Source organism: Musa acuminata, chromosome BXJ3-2 (genome assembly GCF_036884655.1).
Source record: "Musa acuminata AAA Group cultivar baxijiao chromosome BXJ3-2, Cavendish_Baxijiao_AAA, whole genome shotgun sequence".
NCBI classification, from domain to species: Eukaryota; Viridiplantae; Streptophyta; class Magnoliopsida; order Zingiberales; family Musaceae; genus Musa; species Musa acuminata.
The window spans coordinates 22,537,345-22,555,684 of NC_088350.1; the positions used below are offsets into that span (position 1 = coordinate 22,537,345).

Genomic DNA, 18,340 nt, shown 5'->3' on the forward strand with positions numbered 1-18,340 from the left:
TGAAAATAAAAATATAACATCCTATTTTATTCATGCATCTAAAATACAAAAAAGATAAAAAGTGATATATATATATATAGCCGGTGCTTTTTTTTTGTGTGTGCTTATGTTGAGTTCTCTTTTTAAATCGTGATACTATTTTTAAATTCAAATATCAATTAATGTACGAAAAACACTTTCAAACTTCATTTTACTAACTCCAAATAGTAAATCTTGAGCAACAACGGAACAGGGGAGAAAAGAAAATGGAACGAGAGTGCAGATGGTCTGATGTCGCTAGAGAGGCCGGTGCTGGAGCACAAGAAGAACAAATTTGGTATAAGATAAAATCTCATCAATTATTGTGATCACTTTGGAATGAACACGAGAAAGAAAAATAGAAAGAGATTAGAAAAAAAAAAGGAAGAAAAGAAATGACTGAACTGAGGGATTCTACAGGCTTAGTGAAGATCGCATTGACTTGTAAGCAACAGATGATGATAACGAATAGCTATTATGGACGGTTATGGCTTTTAGGTGGAGTTGAGATTTATTTCTCCGGTGGTGGGCTTCCAGCAAGCCAACCCCATAATCCACCCGAATCTTGCCTCTGCTTAGCACTCAGAGCTTCCTGTTCAGAAGCTGCCTTCTGCCGTCGAAGCAACTCAACTTCCTTCTCTAGCGCTTCCATCGCTTGTAACTTCTGTCGTAGTTCTGCGACATCAACCTGTCGGCAATAATATTCCAACCATTAGGTACTTGCAGCCTTTGTAGACTTAACACTCCCGGATGAAATATTATAGTTTACAATGCAGTAACAAAAGAGAGAAGCAATGTATTTCATATGTATGGATTTCAGTTAACAAGTAGAACACATAAAAAAGGAAAAAACAAGACTACAACATCAACTATTTTGCACAGTATATAGTGGAAGAAATGGTTTCCAAAAGGGAAAGAAGAAAAAGAAACTTCCATCTTATGTTTCCTTGAGCTGTAAAAGATAACACTAACATGAATTTTCTTTAATTCAATGGATTACTCAAAACTAATTGCACCTTGTGTCCTAAGTGTCGATGGTACAACCACAGAAGTAATCTGTCTGCTTGCCGAAGTAGACTCATGCACTCGTGCCTTCTATTACACATCTAGATCCCTTGACATGTAATCCTTCATCAAATACATCAATCACATGGATCTCAACATCAAGTTTGACCCCATGATACGTACCAAGTATTACTGGTATAACTTCATCTACATGCAAATATCCAATATACTGATGCAGGCCCAAAAAAATCTTAATTTAATACCATGTCCTTGGTTTAAACCAATCTCACAATAGATGAGTCACCTGCACAGCAAACAAGCCCTAGAGCACATCTATGATTTGTCACCTGCACCATCATAATGACACATACCTACATATTTAAAGATTTGCAATATGTATATTCAAATATGAAAACCAAATATATCTACATGTGCAGTACACACATCTATTGTTGTTTGAGCTAAGATACTCTGTAGGAGTCATTTTTTTTAAACTAATTGCTTCTATTAACGAGGATTGTTCTTGAAAATAGTGATTTAAAAAGCGCTAGGCGCCAAAAGGCACCAAGGTCCCAAAACACTTGAGGCACTCGCTCAAACGAAACAAGACACTCTAAAATATTAAAATATAAAAAATATATAATATAATTAACAAAGGGATAAAAAATATCACCAACAATGGAAAGTGGGAAGAGAAGTAACGGTGAGAAGTTGACAGTAGCAGCGGTGGAGGATTAGTCTAAGATAGCTATGGCAGTGTTGTGAACGACAATAGCAACAATGGTGGAAGCAGCGAACAACAGTTGCAGCAGAAGCAGCGGGAGAAAGATCGGTGACAAAGGAAGACTCGATCAGCGATAGAGGAAGATTGCGTCAGAGGCAGCAGGAGAAAACGCTAGGGTTGGCTCAGGGTCGTGCGAGCGTGAAGGGCAACTTTTGAGGTAAGAAACTGCGTTAGTTGGTTCAATCAAACCAACTAATTACTATTGAACCGAACTAGACTTAAAAGTCTGGTTTGATTACCTTATATGAACCGGGCACTCGCTCGAAGCGCTCGGTAGCTAGGCTCGGGCAAGCGCCCAAGCAGCGCCTCATTGAAGGGCGTCGCGTAGTCCACACATGAGCTGCTGGGGCCTCGCCTCACCCGAGCGCCTATTTAAATCACTGCTTGAAAATGCCTCCAAATTATATTGTCATTGCTATGGAAATTTTGAGGCATATTGAAATGCTAATTTCTCATGAACAGTATTTAACTTCTACAACACAAAATGTTCTGGATGACCCAAAAGATAATTGGGACGATTGCACTAAAAGTTTGCCACTTGGGCTATCACATAGGCATCTTTTGCCTGGCTATAGGATTGGTCCATTGCCTAGGCTGTTTCACAACTATGGTTTGAACAAAAAAAATGATGGATGATTGTTCATAGGACTTCATTGCTTGACTATTGCTTCATTGCCTTCATTGCAGTCTGTGCATTTGCCTTGGTGTCATTCTTTGCTATGGCTTTACTTTAACAGGCTGTTGATTCATCCTATTGATCAACAATGCCAACATAACCTTTGTTCGTTGTTCAGCTCTTTATTGTATGCATAAATTTATCTAAGGCATAAATTTTCGATCTTATGAACTCATGTTCCCCACCGCCCCCACCCGCCCAACCCCCGACCTGCCATATATATTCAAAATAACAATCATCTTATCTCAGCTTCTGTACTCAATAGCAATGAAAAAAATATTATCTTTTTATCATTTTAAACATGGCGATAATGAAATCAAATCAAGGATTTGAAGCAGGTAAGAATTCTTAATAAGCATCTGCTCCAAAATTATGTTTTAGAGATTGGTTTTTAAAGGATTCACTGGTTGCCATCCTAACATAGAAAACAAAGAAAATATACAGCTTATGTACAAAAATCTAGAAAGAAATCATACATTACTAGTCCATATTCCAAAGAATACAAAGAGTCAATTACAAACAAGGAACAAGTAGTAAAAAAAAATCTAGATAAGAAAGAGGATGCAAGTAGGTAAATCTGGTCAACTGAAGTCGTATCTTTAGTTTATCTTTTTTAGGAGCAAGAAATAAATTTTTAAGTGAAGTAACCAAAGCATAGGTAAATATTGAAGATGTTAAAGCAAGGTTTAAGAGTAACGGTGAGAATACAATATCTACATAAAGAAAGAATACTAGAGAAGCTAAACATCATTCTTTTAAATTCATGGAAATTTTCAAGGTGTTTAAACAAAAAAAGGAACTCCTACAAAGGGCTTAGACATTATCTGGATTCTTAAATGCATAAACTATAGTTACTTATTCACTAATCATATGATCCAAGATAGACTCCTAAGATGGAGATAATAATTCCAATCACATTCACTATTCTAAAATTTTCAACGAAGTGAATGCGAGAACAATAACAAGAAATTTAAATCCCTAATCTATTATCATTTACCACAATTGTACATCATGATGGTTTATAGCTTGAAGCAGTATATTTGCAAGTTATCATGCAAATACATTGACTAACACCACAAACTGCTGCCTATGCATTTTGAAGATATTACTTCCTCGAAGTTGATAAAATTTAAGATATGCATGTGCATACCAATTCTAGATGTGATTTACCACTTAGCTCATGCAAGTGTGATAAGTTAAGGCAAAAGTGTGATAGGTTCTGGAACTTACATAGGAACAAAAGTGGATCAAAACATCCAAACTGATAAGTTATCAGTTAATTCGCATGCATACCTCAAGTTTAAAGCACCTTGACTGTTCAGCAGCAAGCTGACTACGAACGGACTGAAGCTCCTGCATAGTCCAGAAATAATATATAATTTATTTATGCTAATCATTTTATCTTCAGATAAATATCTATTTTGATAAAGAACAGATATGAAGCTTGCCTTTGTGAGTTCAGTGTTTCTAGACTCAGCTTCAGCTAGCTCTTGCTTAATTTGGAGATTCTGCAATTGCTCTTTGTTAAATGTTGATTCTAGTTCTTCTTTCTCTGCCTTCAGGCTTTCCACAATTCTTTCTATTGTTTCTTCATTTCTAATATTCTGAAAAGTTCAAGGGAAGTTAGACGATAACTATGTTGAAAACATCATATAAAAGAGAAATTAATAAAAATCTTATTTCACAATTCTAAATGACTTTCAAATTTTATTATTCACCCAGAAAACAGTTATACATACAATGCTACCAGCCTACCACCATATATGAAAATAATTTAGCTATGCTATAAATTTGATTAAGGAATCCAGCAAGGAATGGAAAAAAAATTAGCTATTCTATAAATTTGGCAATTAGTTTCAGTTTTTATCAAGGTTCGCCATACCGATGTGTACCGCCCGGTACGGGCGGTACGTACCGGTCCGAGAGGCGACCGGTACGCGGACCGCCCTCTACCGGGCGGTACACCAAAAAAAGCCTGTATCGGGCGGTAACGGTCGAAATTTCGACCGTTACCGCCCGGTACCATTTGGTAACGGTCGATTTCGACCGTTACCGCCCGATACCACTCGGTAACGGTCGAAATCGACCGTTACCACACTGTAGCAGTGCTACAGTGCTCCAACGGTCAAATTGATCGTTGTAGCCATTTCTCCTCCTATTTAAACTAATCTTCTCTCCCCTATTTCATTATACACTCTTAAACTCTCTCTCAAACATTTCTTTTCTCTCATAAACTCTATAAAACAACGATTTGTGAATTCAATCGAGGTAAATTTGGGAAGATTAAGAGGAAGAACTTTCTAATCAAGAGGTATGAGTCAAACTGCTCGAGGAACTACCGATACCCAACGGTCACACTCGTCCGCCCAACGTGCAAAGGCAAAGGGGAAGGCAATAGCATCAGTTGCATCGTTGGAAAGAATCGAGTCGGGCGACGAGACACCTTCACAATCACATTCTCTTTCTCGTTCGGTCCAGAGACATGACAGCAACACGGACAGCAGTGCCTCAACAGATGATGGCGGTGACACCGGGCAGTCGTTGGTCTCGTCTGCACAACTTGAGGGTGGTGAATGGACTGAGGAGCAATATTTTACACATGCCACTCAAGATTTAGATCATGAAACTCGACAAGGTACTGGTTAAGTTTATGCGCGGAAGGGAAAGGAGAAGGGGAAGGGGAAGGCAGTGGATGAATATGAACAAATGCGACAGAGCATACATGATATAGACACAGAAAGAGACTCATCGTATTCACAGCCATCGTATTATGAAGAATCATATGGGCAACAACAGTATGGTGATAGTTGGTCATCCTTCTCTGAGCAACAGCATGATACAGAACAACACCAATATATGCCTCAAGAGCTGCCTCGGACAAATATGATTTATGACGATCAATCTACAATCAGTACCACATTGATGCATCAATGGCATACGGTGTATCAATACACTATGTCATGTGATCAATTTCATGATTGGGTCAAACAAACGTATCATATTGATATGTATCGGATCGAGGACCCCGATCCACCACCCGTGGAGGCCTGTCGTTCGTTTTGGTGGTAGAATTAACAATCAGGTATATCTAGATATATGATTATTTAATTCATTTGAATTTTAGAGTTTATATTGTAATAAAATAGTCTAACAATTCAACTGATTTTTCTATAGATATTTCAATCTATAACGAGCTGAAATACGAACCTCGAACAAGACTACCTCAAAGCCCGAAAAAGATATGTGATGCTATTTTTACCAAATTTACATTGATTTTGCTAAACTTATATTATTACTATATTTATTTGTAACTTGAAAACTCTATCCTAACTTTTTTTTTAATTTTCAGGTATTTTCGGAGGGATAAATCGGTGAAATCAAGTGTACCGAGCGGTACACCTCGGTATACCGCTCGGTACGCCGTACCGTACCATACCGAGCCAGCGTCGAAACGTCGGTACGGTACGGTTCGGCGAACCTTGGTTTTTATGTATAAGCTGATGCTAATCAATTAAAAAGTTCACAGACAGGAAACTTTTCATGTTACATCCCTACCAGCTCTGAATCACCATTGTCCATCTCAATTTCCTTTATCTTTTTATCTTGAGCTCCTTCAATCTCAGGTTCCATATCCCTACTTGTATTTGTTGTTGGAAGCACTGCAGCAATGGTGTCTGACACAGGCCCATCTATCATCCTCGACTGCAGATCTGAGATGTGGCTTGGTTTAAGAACATAGACCTAACCAACCAGAAAATTTGCATGAATACAACTCAAGCAGCCAAAACACCAGAATAGACAAAACAAACATAAATTGAAACTTAGGTTTACCTCATTGCTATAACGCCCATTATAACCTCCAAATGACACAAGAAAATCTTCTCCCTTGTAGGTGCTTGTTACCAAGCTTAAACCCTAAAAAAGTAACTCTCAACATTAGTAATTTCCTCTTCAGAAACATTCACTACTGTAATCATGTACAACAGGATGCCTTTCTACATTTAAATTTATAAAAAAAAGAAGAAACAGTTCCTCTTCTCAGTCATATGATGCTAACTGACAAATAAAGTGAGCTCACAGTTAATGAGTTCCTATAATCATTTGCATTCGCTGAACATATAATTTTTAGTCAATCATAAGGTGCAACCATTCAGTAAGTAAAGACAGTGAACATATTGTGCAAAACCTTATTCCAGAAAAGCTCATTCATGATTAAACTATTATATATCAGAATTTCCGCTGCTATAATAAAATAACAGTATTGTTGCAGTTCCATCAACTAATAAGAGTTATATCAGAGGTCACTGCAATTTATTATTGACTTGTTTAGCAAGTTCATTTTTTTCGCTTTCCTCTTTGGTATGCTTCAATAACCCCAGTGGAGAAATTAAACAGCTGACATCCAATTACAAACATCAAGAGTTGATTAACAGATATAAACATCTCACTAAAATTAGTTCCTACACTATTCCACAAGAGAATAAAAAATTAAACCATACTTTGTCTAATTAATAATAATTTTATTGCATTTCTTATATGACATGATATCCTTCAGTTTGTTTGATCATAATCCAGAAGGTTATCAATTCTAGGAAGTCATAGTAAAATGCAATCAATAAATAAAATTTACATGCTTAGGCGGTTAGGCCATTTTAAACAACAAATTATTGACAATTGATGCTCCAGAATATCTCCATAAAATACATTCACTAAAAATATATAAAATAAAATAATTTTTTATGCATGTTATCAGACATTGTTTACCTTAATCAATACATGCATTTTTTATCTTATCTTTGTTCTCACCCATTATGAAGTATAAGCAAGTCTAATTAATCACCAAAGGTACATATGGTCATGATATATACTGTTATAGCATTGCATGGATTGTGTCTGTCATATTTTTGCATTTATCTCATACAGCTATTAGTAACAACAAAGTTAACGTTAAGTTGGAAGCAGTTTTTATTATCATCTAGATATGAATTTCAGAGCCACAAACGTGTAGTATCTATCAACCCTATGAAAACTGACTAGCCAAAAAGATGAGTGTACCTCACTAGCAAGGGGCACACGTCCTTGAACAGTGGTGACAACTGACCAGACTAATGTGGCCATATTCAGAACAAGTGTCTCAGAGATCCCTGGAAAAAGAAGGCATGAGCTCTAAATTTAGAAGAATAGAAAAAAGAAAACCCACAATCTTTCTACTTCAAAAGTGAACATTATTCTATCATTCACTTAAATATACAATCAGTGAAAATCCATTCAATCAAACAACAACATGGTGTTAAGTTGTTAACAGTCATGATTTTTTGCATTCATAATGTAAAATAATGTAATGTATTAAATCCATAATTGTACACAACAGGAAGAAAAACCAAAAAAGGAAATAATGACCAAATTCTAGTCAAATTAATGCTTTAAAGTTCAGTGTTAGAAAGCAAAATTAAATAATGACCAACATATGCTTATCCGGACCAGAATCAGGATTCCATGTAGACAATTCATTTTAAAGTTCAGTGTTAGAAAGAAAAATTAGATAAACTGACACAGCTAAATAGGTACATCCAGTTTGATACGATTTATTTGGTCAATGTTGCAAACATTCAGTTTCTCATTAACAAGACCAAACCAACCAAATCACTCATTAGAAAGTAGATTAAATCAGACTGAACAACCTGGCACTCTTTATGATGCTTTCATCTTTGATATTTTCATACTCAAATAATTATTTAGAATTAGCCCTTCTATTTTCCAAAACCTTTTGACTACCTTATTCATGACTTTAGCTTCAGTCACCATATTGCTTTATCTAATTATAACTATGTAGCATGTTGTTTGAAGTTTGAACTGGAGCTTCAGAAAGAAAGTTCATATGCCAACTAGATCGGAAACAAAGTCTTGGATAGAGCAAGCGTGCACAACCTATCACTTCAAGAATGTTCGTTTTAAAAACAAATAAAGGCATGATATAGGAAACAAAATAGAAGTTTTACAAACATACCATTCATATTATTACCACCTCCAGCAATGAACCAGTTTTCCCCCACGGTTACACCAGCATGGCCAGCTCGTGGGCCGGGAGTCACACCCTGCTGCTTTGGTCTTGACCATTCCATCTGCAAAAGGTCAAATTAAAAAATAAATGTTAACAAAGATTTTAACCCATTATCTTTGTGTCATAACATCTAAAAAAAGAAGTTGCTCTTACAGTCTGCAAGTCAAGGACATGAAGATCATTAAAGCATGTGGCATGAGATCCACCACCAAAAATTAAAAGGTACCGATCTGCATGGCAAGCAGCAGCATGGTCCGATCTTGGGGCCGGAGGTGTACCACTAAAACACAATAAAGAGAGAATTAACAGAGAAACATTTAATTGGATTGTTCATAATCACATGATTACGATGGTAATCTAATAGAACAAAATTCACAAGACAGCTTTGTGCTTAAAAGAGATGAACATTGAACAGACCTAATGTTAGCATTAAGAGGTCAAAACTTAGAATGAGAGAACAATATCATGAAATGTGATTGTGTGTATCTTGAAGCATTCCTCCTTTCCAAACTTAAAAACTGGTGAGTTATATGATGAAGTCACATCTAACTAAATGTTTCCTATACCAATGAACTTGTGTAAAGATCTCACGATGTCTGTCAAATGCACGTAAATTACATGTTTCCACACGGAGAAAAACTATTACCACTACCTTGTAATTTAGGTCTACAAATTTCTTACTAATAGTCATTAATCAATGCCTTCACTAGAAGTTACATGTCAGAAGACAAGTCAAAACTATTCTCAGTGAAGCAGAATGCTATATTAAATACAGTCAGCAAGATATGGTGTACTATATGATGAAGGCAATTAATGAAGGTCTTAACAAGCAAAGAATGACCTTCAGATGTTCCCTGCATGCACATCATTTTTATAAAGATTCTGGAAAAGGTTAAGAATCACAAAAGATTTAAGTACATCAATTAGATTCATTAAATATCAATCATAGTGACTTGGTGAGGATCTGGTTCACACATTACAAGAAAAAGAAAATCACACATGATATCCCTAAGGTCTCAAGAGTTAACTAGGAGTATGGTTGGTGTATTGGAGGTCTTCAGAGAGACATAAAGATAGTCATTAATTTAAATACTATCAAGATAGATGCCAGATTAAAAGGCATCTCAATTGATGTATAAACAAAGATAAGATTGTCTACTGTAGCTGCCAATAACAGGTATGAACCATGAGTTTAGTACACATTGTGCACACAGTGTCTTTACATCCTGTATACTGATACAACAAACACACTGGCATCCAGGCACTTCAATACATGTATGGAACTTAAAAAGAACCCCACTGATTTCATTAATAGTTGCCCTTTTAACATGATTTACGAATTTTAGTGATAATGAATACATAAGCAACACAATCTCTTATATGTAACTGTATATATAAGGTGAAAGAAGCAACAATACGTCAACTTTGCAGATTACTTGAATACATCAGGAATTAAAAGCAAATGAGAAATACATTCATGAACTTTAAACATATGTCAAAAGAAATTATATATGTATATATGCACAAATAGTTGAAGTAGTACTTCTGTAAAACTAGCTCAAAAGAACTTGCAACTAGTGTTGGAGCTAAGATTATTTTACAAAGGGAAAAGAAACAAGCACTTAATAGGGAAAACAACTTCGGGCAAGTATGCACATAAAAAAAATTTAAAGAAAGACTAAGTTCCAGATGCTCGTGATGCAGGGAATTTAAATATTACAATAGAATTTTGTTGTCTATGTGAACACCAAACAATTAAAATGTCAAAACTACTGCTATATATATATTGTACACCAACGAAATCATAGCATGACACAAAGGTGCATGTCTTTTGTGGTGCCTTGCTAGTGGAAATTGATGTAACATGCATCATGCTAGTTCAAGGCATTGATGAGCATGCATCCATCTTTTACCTAGCAGAGTCACAGGCCTTAACTTGAACCTGGTACAAGCTGACGCAAGCACAACATGGTTCAACATTCAAAGTTCATACATGATTAAACATGCTAGGCACATAAAACATTCTTATAAACAATTGAATTTCCTATTCAAAATGAATTACAACCCTTATTTGTTACAGTCATAAATTAAAGATAATGATGAAACACTGATGACTTTGATTAGTAGTTGCCAGCAATCAGTGATTTCAATAGGCGCTCGGGTGCTCGCCTAGGCGCTCGGGCAAGGCGAGGCGAGGCTCGAGCACCTCGCTTCATGTCCAAGCGCCTCGCTTCAACGAGGCGCCGCCTAGGCGCTCGCCCGAGCCCAGGCGCCGGGCGCTTCGGGCGAGCGCCCGGGTTAAACCAGGCGACCGAACCAGTGTTTTACGTCTGGTTCAGTCTCCGGTGCTTTAGTTGGTTCAATCGAACCAACTAAATCACCGATAGGTTCCCTCTCACGATTTCTCCGACTTCCCCAACCCTAACACTCGCGATTTTGCTGTCGAGGTTTCTTCTCCGTTGTCGTTGCTCTCTGCTGCCACTGCCACTGTCGCTACTCGCCACTGCCACAATCGTTGCTCATCGTTGTTGTCGCCGCTTGTCGCTCGCAGCTCCCGCTCCCACTTCCACACCCGCTGCCGCTCGTAGCTCCCGCTCACGCTATCGCTCGCCGCTCCCGCTCCCGCTGTCGTTGCCTTAGCAACCTCGGTCTTCTCACACTCTTCTCACTATACTGTTAACAATATATTAACAGTTAACTGTATACTAATAATAGTATTTTTATTTATTAGATTAATAATATATTATTTTGATTTTAATACTATTAATTTTTATTTATTTAAAATTATTGTTAGGTTTCAGAATAAATGGCAAGTGTATAGAGCAACTCAATAGATTTGATGTAAAATTTTATTATTTTAATTTTTGAGACTTTTTATTAATATGACATTGTGATCTTGTATTCGATTTTCTTAATTTAATAGCATATTTTTTATTTAAATAATTATATTAATTATATTATATATTTTTATATTTTAGCGCCTCGTTTCGCTCGGGCGAGCGCTTGGGCGAGCGCCTAGCGCCTCGGGCGTTTTTGGACCTTGGCGCCTAGCGCTTTTTAAATCACTGCCAGCAATGATGAATATATTAAGTATATATATATGAGAATGAAAATAGTCGGATTTCATGTTCATGCAAGTTTTCTACTTTTTTCTTTTGTTTTAACATGCATACAAAAATGAAGAGTTAACTCTGGAAAGGCCATGGGATCAAGTTAAGGAGGAAAAGGAAGGTAAAGTTGGAAGTCTTTTCACCCATTAAATGTATGCTTTTAGCTGATTCATGTAGAACACTTTATTAAGTACACTTTTGTAATCTTATCATATTTGTGCAAAGATCTTTCACTTCTGCGTATTTTCATGTCAGATCCAAGAATAGCATGTCTTGTTCTAACTTCTAACTACTCCTGAAAGATCAGAAATATCCACCTATCGGATTCTACTGAGGGTAGATAATTATCTAACCAAAAGTTATTTGTAGATGAAGGCATTCTGATTTGCACTGTACTTATCAAAATGCCCAAACTGAGCATGCCATTGTCTCCATTAAAGACCTTGTAGACATAAAGTACATTAAAATGATGAAGATAGGTCCAGAATGAAGAGCCAATAGCTCATTTTCCCCCTCACAACTTCTAGCTAGGTTTATCTGATGACCATTCACCAATCACACCCACGTAGAATTAAGTAATTGTCAGGTTCTTTAAATGATATATTTTTAAGGTGTATAAAATGTGGCCTGCTGGGAACTTGAATTTATTTTACCAATGTGTCAAAAAAGAAACTGAATTATTAATAAAAGAAAAGTAACTCTTACATGGCATCAATATCATCCCAGGTCATAGTTTCCAAGTCAAGAATGTGCAAGTCATTTAGAAGAGATCTCTTAGCATCTTCGCCTCCAAATATAACCAAAGTGTTCCCAACAAGGGTGACCGATTGGCCTCCTCGAGAAATCTACAAGAGAAAGAAGATTAAAAATGAAATGTAGGCAATGATAGCTAGGTTTCAAAAAAACTGGATGTTTAAATTAGAAAAACCAAATAATCCTAACAATAATTAATTCCTTAACCTGTCCAATCCTATTTTATCAAAATCTTATTTCGCATCCATAACATAATGAAAAAAAATGTAACAAACTAATCATCAGATGCTTGCAAGGCAAGTTTTACCACAATTAGAAAAATAGTAATTGAAAGAAAAAGGCCAATGGTAATATATTCCATGGCAAACAGTTGCTCCTTCCTCAAACTATAAGTTATTTAAAGTTTCAGTTTTTGTAAACATAAAAGTTCAAAATTTCAAAACAAATCGACTTCAAGAAGATTAGAACACAAACAAGCTTCATGAGATCTAATGGTCTAGAATATATGCTGAACACAGATCGAATAAAACTTACCGGTGGTTTCCCATATGTCTTTAAGTTCGACCAGAGACAAGTTTGAGGATCAAATTCCTTCACTGGCATAATGGTAACTAAATTGTCATTCTGAGTGGAAAAAAAATTGAGAAGTTGGTAGGGAAGTCCGTGTAAGCAAAATGACTTGAACCTGTAATTGTCTCAGATGGATCCTTGGTGTGCCCTCCGATAGATAAAATTTTGTCACCCCAAGGAATCTGCAATGATTAACAAGCGACCATGAAAATTCCTATTACATAGTCCCTCAACGATTTAGCTATTAGCCATTAACAACTGTAGTTCTTGCAGCGGAGCAATATGTTACCAAGGAATGGCCAGCAGAGGGCGCAACTGAACCAGTGATTGAGGAATCCAAGGACCCTGCAAGTGCCTTAGCTTCTATTCTTGACCATGTCAAGCTTTTCAAATCCAGAACCTTCGGTAAATAAATATAGACATAGCCATTAAATTCAGACTTAATTAGTAAACATAAGTGAAAATCAGGACAGGTTAGAACAGTTCTACTAATTAAAATAAAACACTTCCAGAAGAAGAAATACAAAAGTAACTAGGAGCTGATCAAATGCAATTGTGCCTACTTGTTTCATCATTATCAACATACCTGGACATCACTAAGGTAACGACCATTGTGATTTCCACCAAAGATATACATTTTTTCTTGTAGAACAGCTGCTCCATGCTGCAAATAGATGTCAGACACAATTTGGTTGTCAATGGAATAAGAATAATTTCACTGCTTCAATATAAAATTAATCAAAGAATAGAGATAACACCGCATAACGAGGCTTAGGGCGTTGTCCAGATACTGATGGAGCAACCCATTGATCATATATACTGACTAAGCCAAGACCCTCCATTACAACATCCTTGTCCTGTGTCTCCAACAGAAGTCCATTTTCCGTTGAAATAGTTTTTGTCTCAGGTAAGGAGTCTCCATTTTCCGATGCTGACACAGTAGCTGGCTCAACTTTTGGTTTCTAAGAAGGTAAATTAACAGGATAAGAACGGATGATGATAATTCATATACAAGTCAAAGAAAATATTTATTCTCAAACATAATTAGATCAAAATAGTTATTTAAATTATCCTTACTAGGCAAGGACACAAAGATATATGTCTATATTGGTGAAGATAGCACTTGTATGATATTAGAGCTTGAAATTAAACAAGCTAGATCAACAGGAAGACTAAACTACCAAATCATGATTGTGGACTCAGATTCCATAGTATTGCATTTAAAGCCATAGAACAATGCACCGTCACAAAAAGAAACATAAAGTATTTACTATTTACCTAATCATCCTTGAGATCCCATTCTGTGGCAAGTGCAAATGAGCTGTGATGGTGTTTGTTCGGTCGTCAAATTTTTTGCATCCAATTCAACCGTAGTTTGGCCAATCTTGCACCCAATTCCAAATATTTCTTTCTTCACTGTTCCAAAGCCTTTCTTCAAGCCCTTAATCATTTTAAGCTGATTACTTCATCATTTTTTTCTTATTGTTCCAAAACATTGGATATTTGAGACATCTTGATAGGATATATTATCTCCATTTGACTAATTTATGGAATCTGACCTTGCTAACAATTCATTATGTCTATCGATATGTATAATACATGAGATTTGCATCCTCCAAATATTGTCAGTTAGACTTTGACAAGTTTTGGACTTGCTACCAAGTGAAAGGGCTACACAACATCTGAATATATCAAAAACTACTAAGCCCTACCATAAACCTCTTTCATGATTAAGCTTACTTCAAGGCTTCTCAAAGGCTGAATAATCAAGTTCACAAAAAGGAGAGCCAAATAGTTACATTCTCAATTCGAAGTAGCAAGAATCCTTGGGTGACTGGGATAAACTCTGGAGCGTGTGCTTTTTCATTTAGGGGATTCAGGACAAAGCGTTTGTTACAACCAGCATAAGTGATAAATGAACTACAGACAAGGAGCTCAAAGCAGTGAAAAAGAAATGGAAAAAAAATAATAAATCCCTAATTAGAACAAAGGTTTCATAATCATAGGTACTTGAATCAATCATCCAATGCAAGAGTATCACATGATCCAAGTGGAGTTCAAACAGTGGATGTAAATAGTCTAAAAATACTAAACAATAACAAACAGATGTCTTAATATAAAACAAAATAGCATTCGAAAGATATAATATGCCAGACTCGAAACCTATCAACTTTTTGCACTTCTGTCAACAAGATATTTTTACCTTTCTTTTACTGTTTATGTCAATGAACACTCATGATATGAGCAACAAATATGCTACACATAATAAATGATCCTTAAGTAGTTGTTAATCACTTGACCGAAATGCATGATTGACTTATAACTTTTAGCAAACAAGAAATAATTCCTAATATACTTACGAGCATTTCAACATCTACAACAGATTCTGCTGCTAGTTCAGGAACCCTTGAATACCAAGCAGGATCCTCTTCCTAATAGAGAAAAAAAATTATTATCAACATACCTTTGTATGACAACTGCAATACTAAGCATACACATACCTCCAAAATTTTCACGAACAGACGCATTGCTTCGGTTGAAGCCATGTTTCCAAGTCCATGCCAACTGATAGCAGAGAAGTTATTAGTCTTAGATATTCAACATAAACAAAAAGTAATGTATAGATCATTCAATTATATCATTGGAAGATTATAATTCAGAGGTAGTAGTACAAGAGTAACCTGACATGCTACTTCTCATACAAAGATGAAGGAATTGATCAAGAAAAAAAAAAGGTGAAAGGAGTTACCTAGTGAGTTTGAGATATATAGAAAGAATAAAAAAGGTACATATCTTGCACCTAAGAATACAACAAGCAGTGATATCCTACCTATATGGAGTTGGAAATATTGATTTTTTCCTACATTTCGACACAATTTAGGGCAATATCACTTGTCAAGCTAAAAGCAATTCCAGCTCTTTTTATTACTTTAGTATTTTTTTCTTGGGTCTCTCTATACCTCCTCAATCAATTCACCTCATCCAACAAGGACATCTATGTCTTCTTTGGAGATATTCATATCATTTTAAATAGTTTCGCCTCACCTTATCTTTTGTTGGATTCACACCTAATTATTCCTAAGCATGAACATTTCCTATCAATATTCTCACCTCAGCAACAGTAACCTTTTGTACCTATTATTATCTAACTGATCAACATTCTAAACCATAAAGCACTGCTTATTCCTTGCAACTGCTTTATAAAACTTTCCTTTAGCTAACGGGGAGATGATGATCACGGAGCACGTTGAGCCCCTTTTAGTTTAGTTATCATGTTTAGCTAAGGGTCATTAGCAGGAGCCTTGGTTTACTGGGTACACCCCTTTTTTCTTGTTTAACTCTATAAATAGTATCTTCATAATCTTCCATTCCTGCTCAATTAAAGTCCAAAGTACTAAAACTCTTTTGCACAGGATCATTTAGCCCATCTAAACTATACTTTTAAAGTTTCTCTCTTCAATGCTGAAATTACACCATATATTCACTTTTGCCCCACATTGTCTAAAACATCTAGTTTCTATCATTTGTCTTAGTTACTCAAGTATAGAATCAATCAAACAAATACAAATAACATATAACATACATCATGGAAATTTATACAAAATATGTTTAGTAAGCTCATTTATAACTAAATTGAAAACCTATGGACTTAAACTAAATTCTTGATACACAATTATGGTTATAGAAAACTTGATACATCGAAGTCCTAACACTAGTGACAAACTCCATTGTACACATCTCTTATAACATCAAAACTAGAGGGTATTGGGTGGTAGGCTTACTACCCAAGACACAAAAAAGCTACCTTGAATCAATCAATGAATGATATCCTCTTTTCTAATTTTTCAAAGCTTTCGGCAGCTGCCTTCTTTTATACTTTGGTTTCCTCCCATTCTCCTCTTCTCTCTCTTTCTCTCTCTCTCTCTCTCTCAATACCGCTCTCCTCTCCTTTGTTTCTTCCTCCTCCCTACCGCCTGGCTGTAGCCACTCCGTTGCATTGTTGCCTTCTCCTCCCTACTGGTACTCCTCATCGTTTCACTTTCTTCTTCTCCTCCCTCTCCTCCTCTCTTCTCCTTCTCTGCTGCTCCTCTCTTTTTTCCCTCTTTCTATATGATCCTTATGACTGGTAGGTACACTGATGTACCATGTGTTGGTACGTTGGTGTGTACTGGACTCAAACCAGTCAAGCCAGTGACCAGTGACCAGTACAGATTCTGGACCAGTACTTCAAATCTTGCTTAGAGCAAAAGCATCTGTCTTTGATACTGGAGTAGTTTTTCATCATGAAAATGGATTAGAACAGCAATCTCCAATGCAGAATCGGAGAATAAGGATTTAGCCACGCTAGATGCTAACATAAGATAGTAAATAAATAACAAAATAGATGTTTAACAGGTACGTTTAATGTCACATCTAGTAGCAGGAAATTGTAATATTTTCTTTTCATCAAAATTTACCAAGCAAATTCCCTGCAGATCATGCTCTAAGAAAGTATAACAACTTTGACCTATCAACATATTGAAATAACAAAAAAATCCTATAACACCAACCTCGTCCATTTGCTGTGCTCCACAGGATTCCATGCTCTCGGTTTTGGATCAGTGCAAGGTCCAACGGTTGCCTGCAGCCAGGAAACAAATTCCAAAAGAACTAGGAGGTTAACAATTCAAAGATCTGGTTTGGAAAACTCTTTGTCACGTAGGTCTAACAATTCCCTGACACAGATCCAAAGAAATTTGACGGATCGAACAGATTTTGACTCCCAACGGCAGATCTTCCACGATCAGGATTAGCACAAAGAACATGTCGAACGGACGAAACAGGGGAGCAGATCCGAGCCCTCCCAACCGAAGGAAGACCAAGAAACCCACCGCAATCAACGAAGAAGAATGGACCGACTAGAAATTCCAGAAAAGAGAAGGGCAATCGCGGGCCTGAGACATATCGAGGGAAGAAAGACCGAAGAACCCACGAAAGAAGTTATGCAGATCGACGAGAGGTTCAAGAAACGAAGGAAGGAGCCGTGGATCTCACCTGCTGGTACAGGCCATAGAGCAAGAGGGCGACGTCATTCTGGAACCTAGAGGCGCCCGCCGCTGACGATTGGGGAGATCCGCCGAACCCGGCGTAGGCGGCGGCGGCGTAGAACCTATCGGGGTAAGCAAGGCCGGCCGAAGCCATTCGTCCTCCCCAAAAGGAAAACGCGAGCTTAATTCAAGAAGCGAAAGAAGAGGCGACCGAGGGCGGGGTGGGAGTCTTTATAGAGAAGCCAAGGGCGGAGTCACGCTCTCTATTTCTTAGCGAGGAGTGGGAGAGAGGTCGTCTCGATCTAAAGTCAATTTGCTTGCTTGCCTTCGGTGCGA

General features: G+C 36.8%; 1 protein-coding gene across 1 annotated transcript; it reads right to left on the bottom strand.

The window, feature by feature from the left end:
* Window positions 1–292: 292 nt before the first annotated feature.
* Window positions 293–18,338, bottom strand: LOC135631971 (acyl-CoA-binding domain-containing protein 6-like). The gene is made up of 18 exons (XM_065140171.1): window positions 18,012–18,338; window positions 17,528–17,598; window positions 15,479–15,542; window positions 15,338–15,409; window positions 13,736–13,939; window positions 13,564–13,641; window positions 13,267–13,377; window positions 13,093–13,159; window positions 12,942–13,003; window positions 12,360–12,499; window positions 8,698–8,824; window positions 8,491–8,605; window positions 7,539–7,627; window positions 6,315–6,398; window positions 6,039–6,224; window positions 3,932–4,087; window positions 3,777–3,836; window positions 293–706 (listed from the first exon to the last, which is right to left on the bottom strand). Exons 1-18 carry the CDS (start codon window positions 18,156–18,158, stop codon window positions 530–532), a joined length of 2,010 nt encoding a protein of 669 aa, XP_064996243.1. The 5' UTR covers window positions 18,159–18,338; the 3' UTR covers window positions 293–529.
* Window positions 18,339–18,340: the final 2 nt, after the last annotated feature.